Source organism: Passer montanus, unplaced genomic scaffold (assembly GCF_014805655.1).
Source record: "Passer montanus isolate IOZ18808 unplaced genomic scaffold, ASM1480565v1 scaffold9, whole genome shotgun sequence".
In the NCBI taxonomy this organism is placed as follows: Eukaryota; Metazoa; Chordata; class Aves; order Passeriformes; family Passeridae; genus Passer; species Passer montanus.
In genome coordinates, this window is record NW_024374367.1 from 17,145,365 (window position 1) to 17,163,340 (window position 17,976).

General features: G+C 36.6%; 1 protein-coding gene across 10 annotated transcripts in view; it reads right to left on the reverse strand.

Moving 5' to 3' along the window:
* Positions 1-17,976, reverse strand: part of NR2C2 (nuclear receptor subfamily 2 group C member 2) — a 37,574-nt gene that overhangs the window by 17,511 nt on the left and 2,087 nt on the right. For 5 of the 10 annotated variants that reach the window (XM_039733986.1, XM_039733980.1, XM_039733981.1 and 2 more), the window contains exons 2-8: positions 15,764-15,847; positions 7,942-8,052; positions 6,894-7,094; positions 5,532-5,634; positions 4,320-4,499; positions 2,447-2,594; positions 316-409 (exon numbers count right to left, since the gene is read on the reverse strand). In XM_039733986.1, coding sequence (XP_039589920.1) covers positions 316-409; positions 2,447-2,594; positions 4,320-4,499; positions 5,532-5,634; positions 6,894-7,094; positions 7,942-8,052; positions 15,764-15,823 — 897 coding nt within the window. In that variant the 5' untranslated portion in view covers positions 15,824-15,847. Of the gene's footprint in view, positions 1-315; positions 410-2,446; positions 2,595-4,319; positions 4,500-5,531; positions 5,635-6,893; positions 7,095-7,941; positions 8,053-14,399; positions 14,500-14,722; positions 14,786-15,763; positions 15,848-17,976 lie in introns of all 10 variants that reach the window. The other 5 variants (XM_039733982.1, XM_039733983.1, XM_039733984.1 and 2 more) reach the window with 3 other exon arrangements.

Sequence of the window (17,976 nt, forward strand, 5' to 3'; positions counted from 1 at the left end):
ACCTTCTCCTTCTTCCTGAATGCCAGGAAGAACAATGGCCGTCAATTATCTTTAAATCCTATTCTAATTATCAATCCTAGTCCCAGATGAGACATCATATTGAGAACTACCTGTGGCTGACCTTTTGCAGAAATATACTTGCCAAAAGAAACCACAATCCTATTGATCAATTTATTACATCCATTCATGTGGTTCTTCACACTTATCATAACCTTATCTTCCAAAGAGCAATAACTATGTGAGACTATGTGCAATAGATACAAGTAATCTGAACAAATTAATAGATATCTCAGAACTGAAGTGAGCCAGTAATACCTTGGAATCAGCAGTTAGGAGGACTGTACCATCATCCCTGATCAAAGGCTGCTGAATATTCACGAGCATTCCCGGATCAAGAAGACCGGCTGACCTGTTCAAAAGCATAAGGCATCTGATGATCAATAGTATTTTCCATTAATCAGAAGAATGTGTAACAACTTATGAGAGCATAAAAGCAATTACCAGTTTTTAAATAAACAATTTAGTGAAGCTTACAGTTTATTTAACAGGACTTAAGTCTTTCTGAAACAGTTCCCAAAAAGTAGCCTGAAAGACAGAAAGATCTTATAATTTCCAGTGCGAAACAACGACAACTTCCCAAATGTGTGTCTTCTCATTTGCTTTTTATTCTGTTTAGTCTGCTTTAAGGAAAGCTGTTTTATTCTCATGTTCTCGGAAGTCACCTAGTAGCTCTAGTTTTTATATTAGACTTTGGAGGAAAGCATAGCTCTGTATTCCAAGCAAGACACTGGCCAGCACTGAATAAAAGTAATAAAAATATTTTTTGCATTCCAAAATATAGTCATAAACAGTTATGTAATCAAAGCCTGCATAAAATTTCTGCTGCCTTTACTTTTGCTGCTTGTTGACCAAACATCCTTCCCCTCTCCTGTATCTAATTTAGGGAGACAGTGGAAAGTCTTTGCAGTCAGCAAGAAGCTTACTTGCTACTTAGGTGATGCTCCTAATGTTCATAACATGGTACCAGTGCACATAACACAGGTGCAAGGCTGCAGGACATTACAGTACAAGGGGTCTGACACTAACAGCTATCATTGTGAACAAGCACAGGCAGCAAATTATCATGCATTATGCAAATCTGAATCCTACATAAATAACAGAGTGGTTCTTAATGAGTATAGTAGTGTTTATAGGTCTGTAATGGATCTGTAGCTCAAGGAAATTTTTAAGAAGCAAATGTTTCTGTGAGTACTTCTTTCAAACAAGAACACTGAAAAACAATTCTCCAAGAAACCTGCAGCCCAAACTTCCTAACTGCAGTGTCATTTGTTCAATAAGGAATATGTATATAAAAAATATAACACACACACTTCCTCCCATATGAAAACTGAAGAATAAATTTTTTACGTAGTTCTCAACCATTCATAAACTACAGTTTTTAAAATGTCATATTTAACCTAGACTTTTTTTAGTCTATTCAGAAAAAAAAAAGAAATCTTGCCTTTGTTTGTAATGATGTTCATTTTCACAACCATTGCCTAAGGAGATATCTGAGAATGCAGGAACTGCGTGGCGGCAGGGTACAGGAACCACCTCTTCCATATAGTAAAAGGAAGCTGCTGTTTTGCTGCTGCTGAAACCAGTCTCTTGGGATGTGAATCAGCAGCCACTGAGTCTCACTAACTATTGCCTTTAGGAGAAGGAAGCCTGATTGTGCCATTTGCAGATCTGATTTCAGAGAAGTGCTAATTCAAATGTATCACAGCATTAGCCTACATGCTTTCTGCTTGAATATCATTCACTTGCTCTGCATTGCTCTGACCTGGACAAGAGCCAGCTCTGAACTGAAAACCACATACCTGTATCAAAGCACAGGCAACCCCCAACGAAGGGGAGAGAAAATGATGCATCTGACTCCATCATCAGAAGGCTAAATAATTACTTCAGTATGCTATACTATATATATTGCATGGAAACTGAATCTGCCTTGCACTCACCCTTGCTCACAACTGCACAGAACTGCACTTATCCCTTGACCCTCTCGTGACTGTCTCGTGACAGTCCAACACACACACTCTTCTTGGCCCTGATAGGCCGAGGGAACAAAACATCCTCACTCTGGATAAACAATCTCCATTTTGCATTCCACCTTAGCACAACACAGGCACAGCAAGAGAGATAAGAATTATGTTTTCCTTCTTCTCTGCTTGTCTCACAGCTTCTCTCTGTTCAGAGGGCATGTGAATACCACATACCTGTATGCAGACATAAAAACTTTCATGAGAAGCAGAACCTACATTGGCCTTAGTAATGGAAACAGATGATGTGTGCATTAGAGTTCTTTTCTGTTCCCTCTGAGAGCAGAGGGGAGAAAGAATATAGATGTGACTGCAAAGTAATATGCACAAATAATGTGAAAGAAGATGCATGGAATTGAGGTACTCACCGTGTCCCATCTTTATCTGCCACAAATGTTGGAGTTGCTATTAGAGGGCTTCGAAGATCTTTTCTTATATAGATTTTTTCAGTAGAAGCTGCACAGTTGGTTGGTTTTTCACGTTGCACATCAAAAGGCTTTCTTTCACTTTGAACCGCTACATAAAGATAGAAATATACAGATTTTAAAGGAAATAATTCAAACGAAAAATACAACAAGTAAATAAAATTCCTGCACTTATGATAGTGTACCAGCTCAGTTCAAAACTGGAAATTTAATACCAAGAGTGAAGAAACACAGGCTGCAATGTTACTATATCTGTGAGTATGTGTATTTTTATATATACTTTTAACTAAGAAAGTCACAGATTGCTATTTTGCTTCAAGTTTTGCTGATCTGGAATAAAATATTGCTCTTTTTTCTGCATTTGATAAGATGAAAGATTCTACAGACTGTGTTTTCAATTTGTTTATATATTTTTTTATGGGCACAGCTATATCTAAATGTTAGGCACATTCCTATTCTGGATGACACAAAACAATGCGAACCCTAAAAGGAACCCTGAAAAAGTCAAGAGAGGCAAGTTACCTAAGAGATGCAGGTTAATTCCTTGAGAGGATACTCTCTGCATGACATACACTTCACTCACAGCCATCAATTCCTCCCAGTTAGGAAAGAGTGTTCCAAAACTAACCCGTTCATAATCTACATTTATACTTGAGAATTGAAGCAAACTAAAGTTCAGTCACTGAAGTGCGAACAAGCGTAGCAAATTTTTTAATAAAAAAAGCAAGCAGCAGTTACTTTTAAACTTTTAAAGAAAACTAAAAGTGCATCTTTATATTCTTAAACATATTACAGAACGTTATCCTCATAACCAGCAAGAGTTACTTAGTTCCTGATTTTATTTTTGCTATTGTTGTTACTATTAGCAAAATTTAGGGGCTTCATAGTTGGCATATCAAATTTATTGGCTTAGTGAACACATATAAATTAATCAGAGGCCTGACCCAAAGCCAGTGAAGTCAATAAACATATACCATAATCATATTGGAATAAGAAAGGTTTACTTTCTGGAACTGCAGCAGTTTCTCTTGTACAAATGTCTCATATTCAGCACATTGTGTGCAAAGCAACAGAATCATCACAAGAGGTCTGGCATTTCAGAGTGCAAATATAACAATTATGTTCCTATTTACAGCTTAAAGTTCTGCCTCCCTTGAACTCAGTGGCTGGAACTTACCCTGCTTAGATCAGATCACAAAACAGCCTTGTAATGTTTCACATAGTGCTAAATTGAAGAACACGTGATATAAACTGAAAACAAAAATATATTGAAACAAGTGTTTGGCTGCTAGCACTGGAAATGTATGAGGTACTACATACAAACATGAAAGCATATTTTAAAACATATGACAGTTTATACAATGCCTCATAAAATACTAGTTACAAATTATCAAATTAACATAAAAACTTAAAAAGAGGAAAAAAAAGACTAACTATTTTCTATCACTGGCTGAAAAAGTCGCACAAATAAACTGGAAGGAAAGCAGATTCTCAAAACAGAATATTAGACTCAGATTCATGTCAATCCATGTCAAAAAATTTTCTATTATAAACATACACTGTGTTTGGAACATGCATTTTAAGTGAGGCTGTAACTGGGCTCCTCAAAGACAACAGCCCTTGGAGACATAGTTCAAAACAATCCACTACTGCACCTGAGCTATAAAATGATGATGAAAGAAAGGTGCACTAGATGCTGCCAAAATGTTCTATTTCCTTCAAACAACATATACCAAAACAGAACACACTAACAAGTGGTAGTCCACATAATTGTTAATTGGTAGGCACAATATCACAATGGGTACTTAACACTCACATTCCATTTTCATGCCCATCTCTAGACATTTCTTAAGCCTACAAAACTGGCATCGATTCCGATGGTGTTTATTGATGATACAGTCTTGGTTGCTACGACAACTGTAGGTCAAATTCTTCCTTACACTCCTTTTAAAGAAACCTTTGCATCCCTCACAACTGACAGCACCATAATGACGACCTAGGAAACATATATATTATCAGGTGGGAATTACTTATATTTTAGCATAGAAATACACATTTTAACCAAGTAAAACACTGTAAGTCAACCTTTATATTTCTTTTCAATTCGTGCCAGCATTTGGGACCATGAAAGCATTACTACAGTCTCACAAGATATTTTTGATTTAGCTATTGTCAGGGGTTTTGATGAGAGAGTGGAGAGAAGAGAGGAAGGCTCAGGCTATATCTGAATGTGCAGTTGATGAAGGTGTAGTTCCCACTCTGAGTAAGTACAGATACAATTCTATCTGCTGTTACAGACTATATGATACATTTAGAGAATCTATCAGCTAAGAACTCTAGTAATTTCAGAAAACAAGTAATTTTACACCAAAATTTAAAACGCAATCTTAATTTAAGTTTTCTGTCCATATTAATTCTGGTATTGTTTTAATTTCATAAACTTTCATTAAAGAAGTAAAAGAAAGTGAGAAAAAGAGACAGAAGGGTGTCCTCTCTGAGATGAAAGCACAGAACACTCCCTTGACTAATATAAAAATTTTATCTTAAGATTTCTTGTTACTGCATGGATCTGAAGCACTGAGGATTCACGTAATCTCTGCTTGCCTTGTTTTGTGATAGTAGAAGAACAAAATCTACCAGGATTAAGATTGTTAGAGAGCACTAAGAAGCATTTTCTTGGAGTAGACAATTTTAGGTGACATGTTTATTTCATGGTTGCACATCACTGTGAGGAACTTGACTACGTGCTTCAAGCAGTCATTCTCAATTACCAGGAGCAATTTAATCATTATTTTATCTTTAAGCCAATTTATCATATGCTTCAGTTCAAGGAGAAAACCTAATATTCTTCCAAGCAGAGTTTAGCTATTTTTTGTGTATAGATACAGAGTACATTTTTCCATTTAAAAACTCAATTGCTATTCCATGATTATAACTAAAATCAGTTAAAGCACATGAAAAATCCTATCTTCATCCCAGTCCTCCTTTCAAGCAAGTTTCTTTAATACCACTTTGTAGGCTTCCTTACCTGATGCTTTATCACCACAGACTACACAATATTCTACTACCTGGGGCCGCTGAACATCAGTTTTTCCTAGCAGGCGTTCCACTGAAGCAGAGTCTGTCACTATCTAAAGCAAAATTCCAGAACAAAAAGATGTAATTAGCCAGATATAAAGGTAAGGAGTCTTGCCTGTAGAACAAGATTGGTGTATCAGCTAAGAGGGGACTGAATTTATGAATAAATATGGCATGTGGAATGAAATTAAGTAGTATAAAATGCAATTTTATGAGAGTTCTTACTGATAATAGAGAGACTTTTGAAACAGTCACTTCAAAACAAATTGCAAATAATTGCTAGCTTTGTTTATTACAAATGTTTCCTCACTTGTGCAATCAATAGTATTTTTCCCTTCTTGCAAATAGTCTCAAGCAGCTGCTATATTTTAGCCAAAGACAGTTGGCTTTCAGATGCTGTTCCCATCTACCTCTTCTCTAGCTATTAGGGATGTGTGGTTCAGAGGGGATAGCCTGGAGCTCAGATCTACCATAGAAAAAACTTTAGCTTCTAAAGGCCTTGGATTCCAAAACTTCTGTTCTGAACAATCCATTTAACCAAGAAAAACTAAAAAACCCAATTTCTCTGTAATGTCAGATACTCTATTTAGCATGGAAAAATTAATTTTAGAATACTTTTAATAACATTTAAAAATATTCATGTAAAAGTTACTCTTCTTCCTGCAAAATACTCTCCATTGTAACAGTAACAAGAGAGATCAGGCACTTTCTCATGTGTTTTATTCTTTTTTTTAAGACTGCTAGGAAGAAATCTGAAATTTCTTGAGAGGTGGTAGATTATTAGTTACATCATTGGCTTTGTAAAGCTTCTGTTCATGTAGATTATGCTCAAGACCCACAAAAAACATAACAGAGCTTTTTTGCAATGTCTGAATGTAAAGTGCTAATGTAAAGTGTCTGCAATACTGAATGTAAAGTACAAACTCATATAAATTTGCTCAGGTACGTTGTATCTCTGTATATCAGTGAATCTTACACTGAGAAATCCTGGCACTTCTCACAAGCACTGTCTTAAGGATTTCCTTATGTCTTTGTAACCTGAATGAGAACACACAACGAGGGACGATGAGTGCAATGGAATACATGAGGTAGGTGAAGACTGAAGGACTTATGATTGAAAAATGAAGCTTAAAATTATGTCTGATCCATGTCATGAGAAAACTACTGCAATTGGTCTTAAAGCAATTTAGACTTAATTTAGAAACAAAAAAACAAAAACCAAAAAAACCCAACAACAACAACAAAAAAAAACCACCCCAAAAAAAAACCCCACCACTAAAATTCCATTATTTACCTAAATTATTGTATTTACCTGAATTCTGCCTGGCACAATGTTGTCTGTGGTGGTAAAGATAAGCTGCTTGGCATTAGATGTTTCAGGTGCTGCCAAGATCACCTTTCCTGCACCAGTTCCATCTGGACTAGCTAAAATGAACTGTTGCTTTGGAGACACAGCTGAATCCACTGCTGTCACTATTTGAATTTTCTGACCTGTTTGCTGATCTGTCACAATCTGTAAAACATTTAAGAAATTAGTCACCACAGTAAATATTATGTTTTAAAATCTTTCATTCTATCTCAGAATTATATCAGTGAAAAATTACGAAGAAGCTCTCTCAAATTTTTCTTTATAAATGGCACTAAGGAGATGTTCCCCAATTAACATTTACCAATGCATTTTCTACCTACGTATTTTATGTAAGATATTACTCCCTAAAGTTATCAACAAAAGATGGAATCAGGCAGCCTTATGGTTTCACATGCTGATTCTCAAGATTCTGTTATGATGGAAGGTTTCTATTTCTGATACAGTTGTCTGGTAGCATGATCTCTATTTTGCCTGGTAGAATAACTGTACCAACATGCACTAGTATTTCATTAAAATTTAGTAAGTCCTATATAATTTGCCATTGAATACATTCTGATACATTCGTGACATTTTTATTGTTTACCAGTAACAAAGTCCCACTGTGCATCATTCCCATAGGCCAACTTTGTGCTAAATAGATTAATCTCCTACTGGCTCCTAAATAAGTGGGAAGAGGAATGCACTTGGAGATGACCTCAGATTTCTGTTGACAATATCTCACCCTTTGTTATGGCCAGGGCTCAGGAAATCAGCTTGTGTAGGCAAGGTTTAATCTGTGTTAATACTCTTCACTGGCTAACCATTATATACAGCCATCTAGTCAGCACCAATACTGAGGGAAAAAGAATTTTAGTTTTCACTAAAAAATTATCTGACCTCACAAGACTTAAAGGAAGTATTCCATAGTCTTTAGCATGCTTTTTTTTTACAAAAGCAGGAGGAGAAGAAAAAAAGAAAATATATAATAGTTGGTTAATTAATGGATTTTTACCTGAATGCGTTGTGGTGAAGCTACAGAGGAGTCTGTGGAAATTATCTGGATACGCTGGGAAGGGCTGGTCATCACTGGAGATTCAGATAGCGAAGTCTGAACAGTCGGCACCTGTAAATAACATACAGAATTTTAATTCAGTGTTAAGGTATTGAACACTTTAAAAAATACCTATATTTATAAAAGATCAGGTAGCTCTATAGTTTAGAAACTAAATTTACTGGAAAGGTTACAGTCATTTAACCAACTTGGATTGGCTTTCAATGAATTATCAGAATATTTTCTTTTTCTGGAAATTGAGTGAACCTGACAAAACCAAACCACAACTACCACCACCACTCTGCTCAAATGAATCACTGGATAGGTACAGTATGATCCTTTAGCTTCCTGAAATGCAGAAATACTTTTTTCAACTTTCAATTATACACGTATCTCATTTTTTTCTTCTGAAAGCAAAATGTAAAGTAGTTCCCCTTTTAATAATTTCAAAGTACTTTTGAATGACAGAGATTAACTTTCACACTGCTTCTGAAAACTATTGTTTCCTGTCCTATTCCATACCCTTCCAGACTACCAAACTATAATGCAAATTTAGTTCTGAATACTTAGCCTGAAAAATACCCCTTGCAAAGCTGTTTTCAGAGCAAAAATGTTAAATAGGGAATTAAACATAGAGGATAACATTTAGATTGTATATTGGGAAGAATTTCTTCCCTGGGAGGGTGGTGAGGCCCTGGTACAGGGTGCCTAGAGAAGCTGTGGCTGCCCAAGTGTCCAAGACTGGACTGGACAGGGCTTGGAGCACCCTGGGATAGTGGAAGTCCAACTCCCTGCCACAGGGACAATCTGAAGGTCTCATCCAACCCAAACCATTCTATGAACCTGTTATCTGCAGTAATGTGTCCAAAACCAGGATGGTCACAAGTTTTTTTTAACAAATCCTCTGCTAAACAATCTTGGAATTATATCAAAATTTTTACAGCTGGACAACAGGGCAGTTTCAATTTTAGCTTGCTTTGAAAAATCTTTGTCTAATATACAGAAAAGTTAATTTATGAAGTCAAGAAAAAACAGTTCAGATAGCAAGGAACATGGCCTACAGTCTCTTTGGGGAAGCAGAGGTATTAAAATACACAAGACTTAATGAAAACATACCATTTACTCCCCTATTGCCTGTACGATAAGTAGTTCCACATACTGTAAAAGTGTAATCTAAATTAAACATACAATCTCCAATTATCTTTAATACACAGGTCACAAAAGTTGCACACTAAATGAGGAAGACAGACAGGAGAGATGTAGAAATAAGAGGCATCTTCTAATTATTGGATGATTCAAAGTTTTCAGCTGCAGAAAACAAGATACTTAGGTGAGAAAAAAGACTCCCAAAAATCTAGACTCTTAGCAGACACATTTAATGGATGATCTTCTTGCCTTCCATGCCAAATTATTAACAAAGTTCTGTGCTCTTCAAAAGATCTAAATTAGAGCAAGAAGGTATTTTAAAACTGTTTTACAGTTGTTCAGTTGTAGAGTCCTTAGCCTTTCATTGATGCATCTTCAAACCTTATACCATAATGTACCGCAGGCATCTTGGAAAAAAAGGAATAGAACAATTCTTCTATATTGTTCAAGGAGAAAGACAGACAGGTAGACATAAGGTACCTGCATGGAAATTCTTTAAACATTTTGGAACTGAACAGCGACGTCATTTTCTGGGTGTGCAAAGCATGTTTAACCTGAACCCCATGTGGCACAATTTTGTCCCCCACCTGACTCCACCCTCCTGTCAGGGATTTGTAGAGATTGAAAAGGTCCCTCCTGATCCTTTTCTTCTCTGGGCCTAACAAACCCAGCTCCCTCAGCCACTCCTCAATGACTGACTCTTCAGACCCTTTTCCAGCTCCTTTGCTCTTTTCTGGAGACACTTCCGCCCCTCAATGTCTTTTTTGCACTGCAGAGCCCAGAACTGACTCCAAGATCTGAGGTGTGGCATCACCAGTGGCCAGTAGTGAGCAACAGTCACTACCCTGGTCCTGCTGGCCATGCTGTTCTTGATCCAAGCCAGGATGCCATTGGCCTTCTTGTGTGACCTGGGCACAGGTCGACCACTGTTCAGCCACTGTCGACCAGCACCTGCAGGTCCTTTCCTATTGAGTGGCTTTCCAACCACCCTGCCCAAAGCCTGGAGTGCTGTGTAGGTTGTGGTGACCCAACCCATGGCCTTGCTGAACCTCACATTGTTGGCCTTGGCCTCAATCCCCTCATCCAGGTCATTCATAAAGATATTAAAGAGAACTGGACCCAAAACAACCCTGAGGAGCCCCACTAGTGACTGAATAGTGGATGTGGCACCACGCCCCAGTCCCAGTCACCCAGCCAGTTCTTAACCCCACAAACGTCCACCTGTCCAAGTCATGCGCCACAGCCTTTCTGGGACAGTGCTGGGAGACTGTATCAAAGGCTTTGCTGAAATACAGGTAGGCACATCCACAGCCTTTACTTCATCCATGAGGTGGGTCACCTCATGATAAAACAAGACCAAGGTTGGTCAGGCAGGACCTGCCTTTCCTAAACCCACACTAGCTGGGCCTGATCCCCTGGCCCTGTGTGCCATGTGATCTCACTTGGGAAAATTAATTTAAAATTAGCAAAATTGAAAGGAAATTCCATCAGATTTCCTATAGAGCATCTTTAGCTTTAAAAACTCATTCCACAACAAAACATTTTTATGAGGCTGCAGTGAAAGCTGAGAAACAGATGAAAACAGAAAATATTTTTAAGATTTTCCAAAGTTAAATTTGTTAAAGTTATGGTACACGAAGCTTTGAGAAAGTGACCATGTACTTGACAGATTTTACAACAATAAACTTATTAACAACAATAAACAACGAAATCCAGTGGACTTCCACTACAAAAGCTTCTGCAGCAAATGAATAACGTAGATGTCTAAGTAGCATTAGTATTTTCTTCTAATTTCAATGACTCCATAGGACAGAAATATGCTCACTATTGAAATTAAACACTTTACTTGACAGAAAACACAATCATCTATTGTACATCTCTCTAAAAATAGTATACATATGTAATTACCTAAGGGAGTGTATTTACAGTAGGGGTACACCATAAATGTTAGGTCAACTGACTGTGTTCTAGTGCAGAAGAAAGTATTACTACTATCTAGAATATACTTGCTTGGGCTCTCAAATCAGTACGTACCACTAGCAATAATTTCATATGCTGAAGTTTATAGAAATTAATAATGATTTGCCTTAAGTGACATAGAAAATCTGCACAAAGCTCAAGAAATACAAAAATACACTTAAACACATATGAATCTACCTTTTTCATCATTAAACTAAAAACAAGTAGTTGGCAATTAGGTACATTTTGAAGGCTGGCAAAATTAAATTTGGTTTCTTCTGTTTAAATTATTAATATTTTCCCCCTTTTAAAATATAAATATATATAATTGTATATTTACCTTATTTTTTCCTACTTTTTTCAGTTTCTAAATTGAAATCATATTAAACTTCCAGTAGATGGGTGTGTATATATAAAATATATACTTAGATATAAAATCAGTAGTTTGAAGCTAAGTTTCTCCAAACATTTCATAATTTTATGTCACTAGAAATAAATAAGGTTTTTCATAGGCATATAGTCGTGTTTATACAGTAATTTACTGATTTGCCCATCATGTACATAGGCATCTATGTATGTTTGTGTGAGCATATGTACATATATAATACATATTTGTCCTGACTAACCAAATTTTCAATACTTTCTGTAGCTTATTTCCCCCTACCACACTGATTATAAAAGCAGTATTTGAGAAATAAATTGAAGGAATAATCCATTGGCCAATTGAGAGAAATTTTTAAAGCCTCTAATATTTTCTAACTTAAGCAGAAAAACATTTTCTCTATTTTCTCCAGTAAAAGCCACAGTAATTGTATTGCTTGAATACATTATGTGTAAACCAATTTCAGAGACAATAATTTTTATTCTCTTTCTTATATTAATTAAAGCATAATTAAGCAATCACAGACCAAATATTTTTAACTGCACCCATAAAACAACTGAAGGATTTCAATGAAAAATATGGTACCAACTTTTATACCTGCAACTCAAATCAAATCAGAAAGACCTATTTTTCCATAGATATTTTTCCTAATGAGTATCTTTAGCTATTAAATTAATAATAGGTTTTTACTAAAAATGTATATCCAAATATATTTCTTTCACAGATGTAAGACACATCTAAAAAATGTTTCAGTTATTCTTCTTGGAATTAGCTTTCCTGACCTCTGCCAAGTGGTCCTTTGTAGGATGGCTGAGAAAAGTCGAATTCACCACTAGAAGAACTCTACTTTAAACTGCCCTAATAGGATGCCATTGCAAGATCTTGCATAGCACATTAAAAGGCAACAATCACGGAAGAAACTGCAATTGCCACATCTGCATGCTAAAGAAAATCTCAGACCAGCTCTTATGGAACACCTCACACTTCTATTACACCAGCAGCTATGCCACATCTGACAACACTCCTCAGTTCAAATGCTGCCAAACTGCCTAAACCAGACACGGTCTCCTTACTCCCATTTGCACTTTCTGTGAGATACCTCTCAGGCTCATGATATGTCTAGGTCTTTTACCATTAACAGGAACTTGAGAAAAGCTGTATTTGAACCAAAAAATTGTTTAAGAAGACTTTGCATCAAAACTCCACTTTGAAAAATCATCAGAAATGAGCAAGTGGCCAATGATGGCAATAAAATATTAAATATAAAGGGTCTTATGTCACACTTCATTAATTCTTAAAACAAAGTAAAAACTTGTTCCATCAGAACAACAGTGTTTCCATTCTCCTTTTCCAGCACACTGTCTTCATCTGGACCAAAACCCGTGACAAAGATATCTAATATTTTTTGAGCTCCATGGGAAAACATATTTTCCAAAAGGCTCCAGACTTTGATTGTTTCCTATCAGGACACTGAGGGAACTGAAAGCAACTGAAAATTCTCCAGCAATGCAGCTGTCATAAACAAGATCCAGGAAGAACAGCGCTCAACAGTCACCTCATGTGACTCTCTCCCTGTAGCCTCTGACAGGAAAAAGGATGCACCGGGAATAGTTTCTGGCTGCCAGCGAGCTGGCCAAGGACAGTTTTAGCAACTACTAAAAATTATTCCTGGTTACACCAGAGCTGCTGTGGGAAAGATGAAGTAGCCCTTATTTCCACCACCAAACATTCCCTCCCCTTCCTCCCCCCTCCCGCCCACGACAGCTCTGTTTAAAATTTTTTTAAATTTTGCAGTAAAATCACAGGTAGTGCACAGGGAATGCACCTCCACTTTAAAAACAAACACATTTTTCTTAAACAGCATTCAAGTCAGATCTAAGTTGCTGCTGGGACTGCACCTAGGCCACTTGCATATTGCACAGTGACAGCACTAAATATATACTTCAGAAAAGCAGCAGTAATTATTTTTCCATTAAGGCTTATGTATTTTTGCTGCTTTTCAAAAGCTGCTGAGGATAAGGAGAAACTGCTGAAATTCCCTCCAAATCCCCTAGCTGCTCTCTGTTCTTCAGTTTCATGAACTGTAAGTAATGGCAACTTCAAACACTAAAAACAGAATTCTCCTCCAATCTGTTCAGAAAGGCACAACTGGAAAAAAAATTAAACAAGCGACACTATATAAAGCAGAAGCAAGCAAAAGCAGTGAAACCATCTGAAACCATTAAAAGAACAATTTTTTTTTAAGTCCTAAAAATAGAATAAGTACAAAAATACATGCAACACTGGAGCACACTCAGCACCTTCTGTGAAACATTCTGTTTCATGAAAAAACTGAAGAACTATTGCTCAAGAAAGAGAAACAATGTAGCCTACTTCCATGACTGCCTGATTTAGTGCTTGGCATAGCAGTTCTCAATAAACCCATGCACTACATATGTGGCAGTTATGTTGAAAAAGTGACGGTGATACAGGTAAAGCTGCTAATATTTGCATTAGGTTATCCAGTTGCAACTTGTCTCTCACAGTTCATAACCTGAAATTCAGTGCATTGTCAATGACCCTCTTCCATTTAATTTTTTTAGATAAAAAATATGACATTCCAAAAGTCTCTCAGTGCCAAGTTTGATTCTACATTTTCTCTAAGATATGGTGAGTACAAATATAGAATTTTAGGATATTTAAAGAAAACTAGTTATGTATTTACCTGTATAAAAACTATATGACAGAAGACACAAATAGCAGGCAGCCAGCCATTCATAAAGAAATTATTCAATATTAACATGGTCATAGTATTACTGAATTCCTAACAAGATAATGCTGCTTACAACTGGTTTTCCATGAACAAAGTTTTCATGGTGTTACACAGTGGACAGGCATATCATTTAAGCAGCAGCTGAATGCTATAAAGAGATGAAGCCCTCTATTTACCCACCGGCCAGGAAGAAATCACAGAGCTTCATACACTCTTGAGATGGAGCGATCTCTCCAGTGGCAAGATACAACCATCACACTATGTTACCACGGTGCATTTCCTGCACGAGGAATTACAAACGTCACATATTTTATGTGCTTTAGATGTTATTACAGCACCCAACCTCTACCAAAATACTATAAAGTTTGTCAGTATTTCCATTACAGGTTTCTCTTACCAAATATATTTGTAATTGTTTTTTAAAAATGCAGCTTGCCAAATTCATACCTGGTACAGAAAACTACAGTGAAAAATCTCTTGTTGGTTTTCACTGTGAAACTTACGAAGTTTTTTGAAACTATTCCATAGATGTTAATTCCAGGACACTCACTAGGCCATTTTCCATGCTAAAAAGAATGAAATTTCTTTTTAAAAAATGTACTTCTAAGTAGGAAATCTCAAATCCACTTCTAAAAAGAGAACTAAACTTACATTTTCTTCTTATATAGGACTTCTTCTTGAACTAAAAATATTTATAATATACAGGTGTAATCTTAGCTCAATAGGTGAAAGAAAACTCCACACTAATGTCTGAAAAGTGGCCTTATCTACAGAGGTCTCTCAGCCCATTTGCCCTTTATTATTTATTAAATCCCTTAATTATGTAACCATATGAAAAATCACAGTAAACTTCAAGGATACTAAACCAAATAATTTTAATCAGACAAAAGATCCAGCTTATTTTTTGACTGAAGTTTGCATAGCGAAGGAGATAAATTATTTTCTATGGCCATGAACACTTGCAGTTTATGAGTTGATTTAAACTTTTTAGCTGTTGAACATCCAAGCTTCAGTGAATATGCATCAAGACATCACTTAATATCATTTTAAGTAGGTTTTGCGCTTTTTTTCTTTTAAGCGTAGGCACAAAATATAAAAACTGATTTAAGTTAACCACCTTGCTGTAAATTCAGTACAGCGCATAAGTAAAACAAGTAACTTCAAACACGGTGGTGGATCTAGATTACAATTCCAATTAGGTGCAGAAGCTTTCCATGTCCCAAATGGTCAATCTAATGATCAAATGACAAGATATTTTGTTGTATTAAGTTTTTAAACAATTCGTAATACAGCCAAGTTTCTCTAGAACTCATGTTGAACTTTCTACTTGCATTCTTAATATGGGGACCACCAGAACAAAGTAGGGTGAACAAAACATGTCCCAGTTGCACTGGTTTCCTGCTTGTCCCCAAGTGTAAAGCAGTACTTTTCTTTAAAGATCTTCTGTTCCATTTATGCTTAATTGTAAACAGCAGGGACACCCTAATAAGATTTTAACTTCAAAATCTCATATACCAACTGTTGTGATATCATCTGGCACTCACCTCAGCCACCTGCTGAGTCTCCACTACCTGCTGAGCCAGCACCTCCATATTGGTTGCCATGGTGAGACAAGACCATTAGAGAACCTGTTCGGAAAGATGCCAGCAACTTCCATCAGGCACAAAAGTTTGGGTTTTTTCTTAGTATTAAAGAAAGCTCTGCTACAAATTTTTTGAAAATTTACAATTCTGCTTGAAATATCTGGCAAATAAGAGAAGGTGCCATTGACGTCTGTGTGTGCGCACATACATACACACACATATATACATATATGGGACATGCATACTGGAACCATGCTGATCAAACTGCTGAGGTACAGTTATTCTTTTACTTTATTAAGCCTCTAATACACTCTTTCTAGTCTATTATTCAAGCTGTACAGAAGAGATGTTAATTTCATAAATGAGAAAGGACTACTTTCAAAGTCAAGTATTAATGCAGCTTGTGGAATTCATTGATCTCAAAGGCACTTTCCTCAGCTCAGGTAGGAGAAACCCTGCCATTAAACTGCTTCCACACTACATGCTAAACCAGGGAGCAGCAAGCTAAGAATGCAGTTTGGCATAAATTTTCATTGAGTCGTTCTGTCAAACCACCACGTTCATCCATATTCTTAAGAATAATCTTACCCTAGAAGGGAAATAAACAGTTACATCTAAAATGTACCTTCCATTATTTAAACTATTTTTTTTATTATAATGTGATACTATTATCACAATGAGAAGAAAATACTGCAGAATCATTTCATCCTATTCCAAGTAACTCCAACCTTAGGGGTTAAAAAAAATACAAAGAAATCAAAGACAAAGAAACAATAAAAAACCACTTCCAATGTATTTTTCATTATCATTATTAGGGGTGTATTTCTTCCAAGGTAAATTTAATTAAGATTTCCAATTAATGCATTCATTTTTTAATTGTGACTTGCTAATTACAGGGCTAGTCTTTAGATTCTGATTTGTTGTTGTAGGTAATAAAAAAAGCATTCCTGAATGCTGGCTTGTTCAATGTTTCACTGGAAACCTCTGATTAAAATTGCAAAGCCATTTGCAATTAATTAATTTAATATAAAATTTAAAAATACAGCAAACACAGGTAACAGAAAAATGTATGCATGTCTCTAACACCCATTCAAATGTAACTTCTACAAAGCTAACATTGTTAAATATGTCAAAATTCATTAAATTAAATGGATTCACTTATATTGTGACATATGTGAAAGTAATTTCTTATATGTCAAGTAAAGATTATTTGTAACAATGCATAATCAAACTTGAGACATCCCCATGGAAATTGTATTTATGCTAGGTTCTCCTACAGTTTGTCATTATTTTATTGAAGTATTGCACTTGATTACGACTATGAACCATTTCCACCAAATTCATCTCATGGATGGTTTCTCAGTTGTTCAATGACTCCTTTTCAGTGTTTCCTCTTTTTTTTTTTTTTTTATATTCAGAAGAAGCACCAGAAGCATAATCATATGCTCATAATATGTTGTTTTCTCAGTGCTTCATGATGACAGAAGCCCTTCCGATTAGATATCTTGTCCATAACAGTACCTTTCTGAAACACAAAACACAAGTGTTTGCTGTAGAATGAGTCCGAGAGATTTGTCGTTGTTGGTGTTATCACCAAGGCTTTTTGTACTTTTGACCTTCACAAAAGAACCTTAAGCTGAGGCTATCTGATCAAACCCAGCTGAAGCACAGAGACCATATACAGCCACACCAAGCTTCTTAATGGTGTCAACTCCCAGAAGGCAAAATCAGCTTCCTAGCAAAAGCCCTGAGCAACAGTTTGTAAGGCAACACAACAAAACCCGCCAAACCAACACAAGAAGTGAAATTTAAAAACCAGGAAGAGCCACCTGGAGCACCAGGAAATTATTTTGAGCATAACAGGGTGGCAGCCAGCTCGGTATACGCTGTCCAAAACACAGTGTAGAATCACTAATCTTTCCCTAAGCTGCAGTGAAACTTCAGAGACAAGTCATAAATTCCACCTGAGAGGTTCTAAAGGTATGGCGCTACTGACAAGACATGGCAAAAGGCCGAATTCAAACGTATTGAAATGTGTTCCTTTGTCTTAATGAAACGAAGTTCTTTGCGCTGTGAGCTCGACTCGGCTGCACCGAGCGGCCCCCCGCAGGCCGCCACGGGCGGGAGCGGGCCCGGGCCCGCCGGCAGCCCCCGCTCCGCCGTCCCGGCGGCAG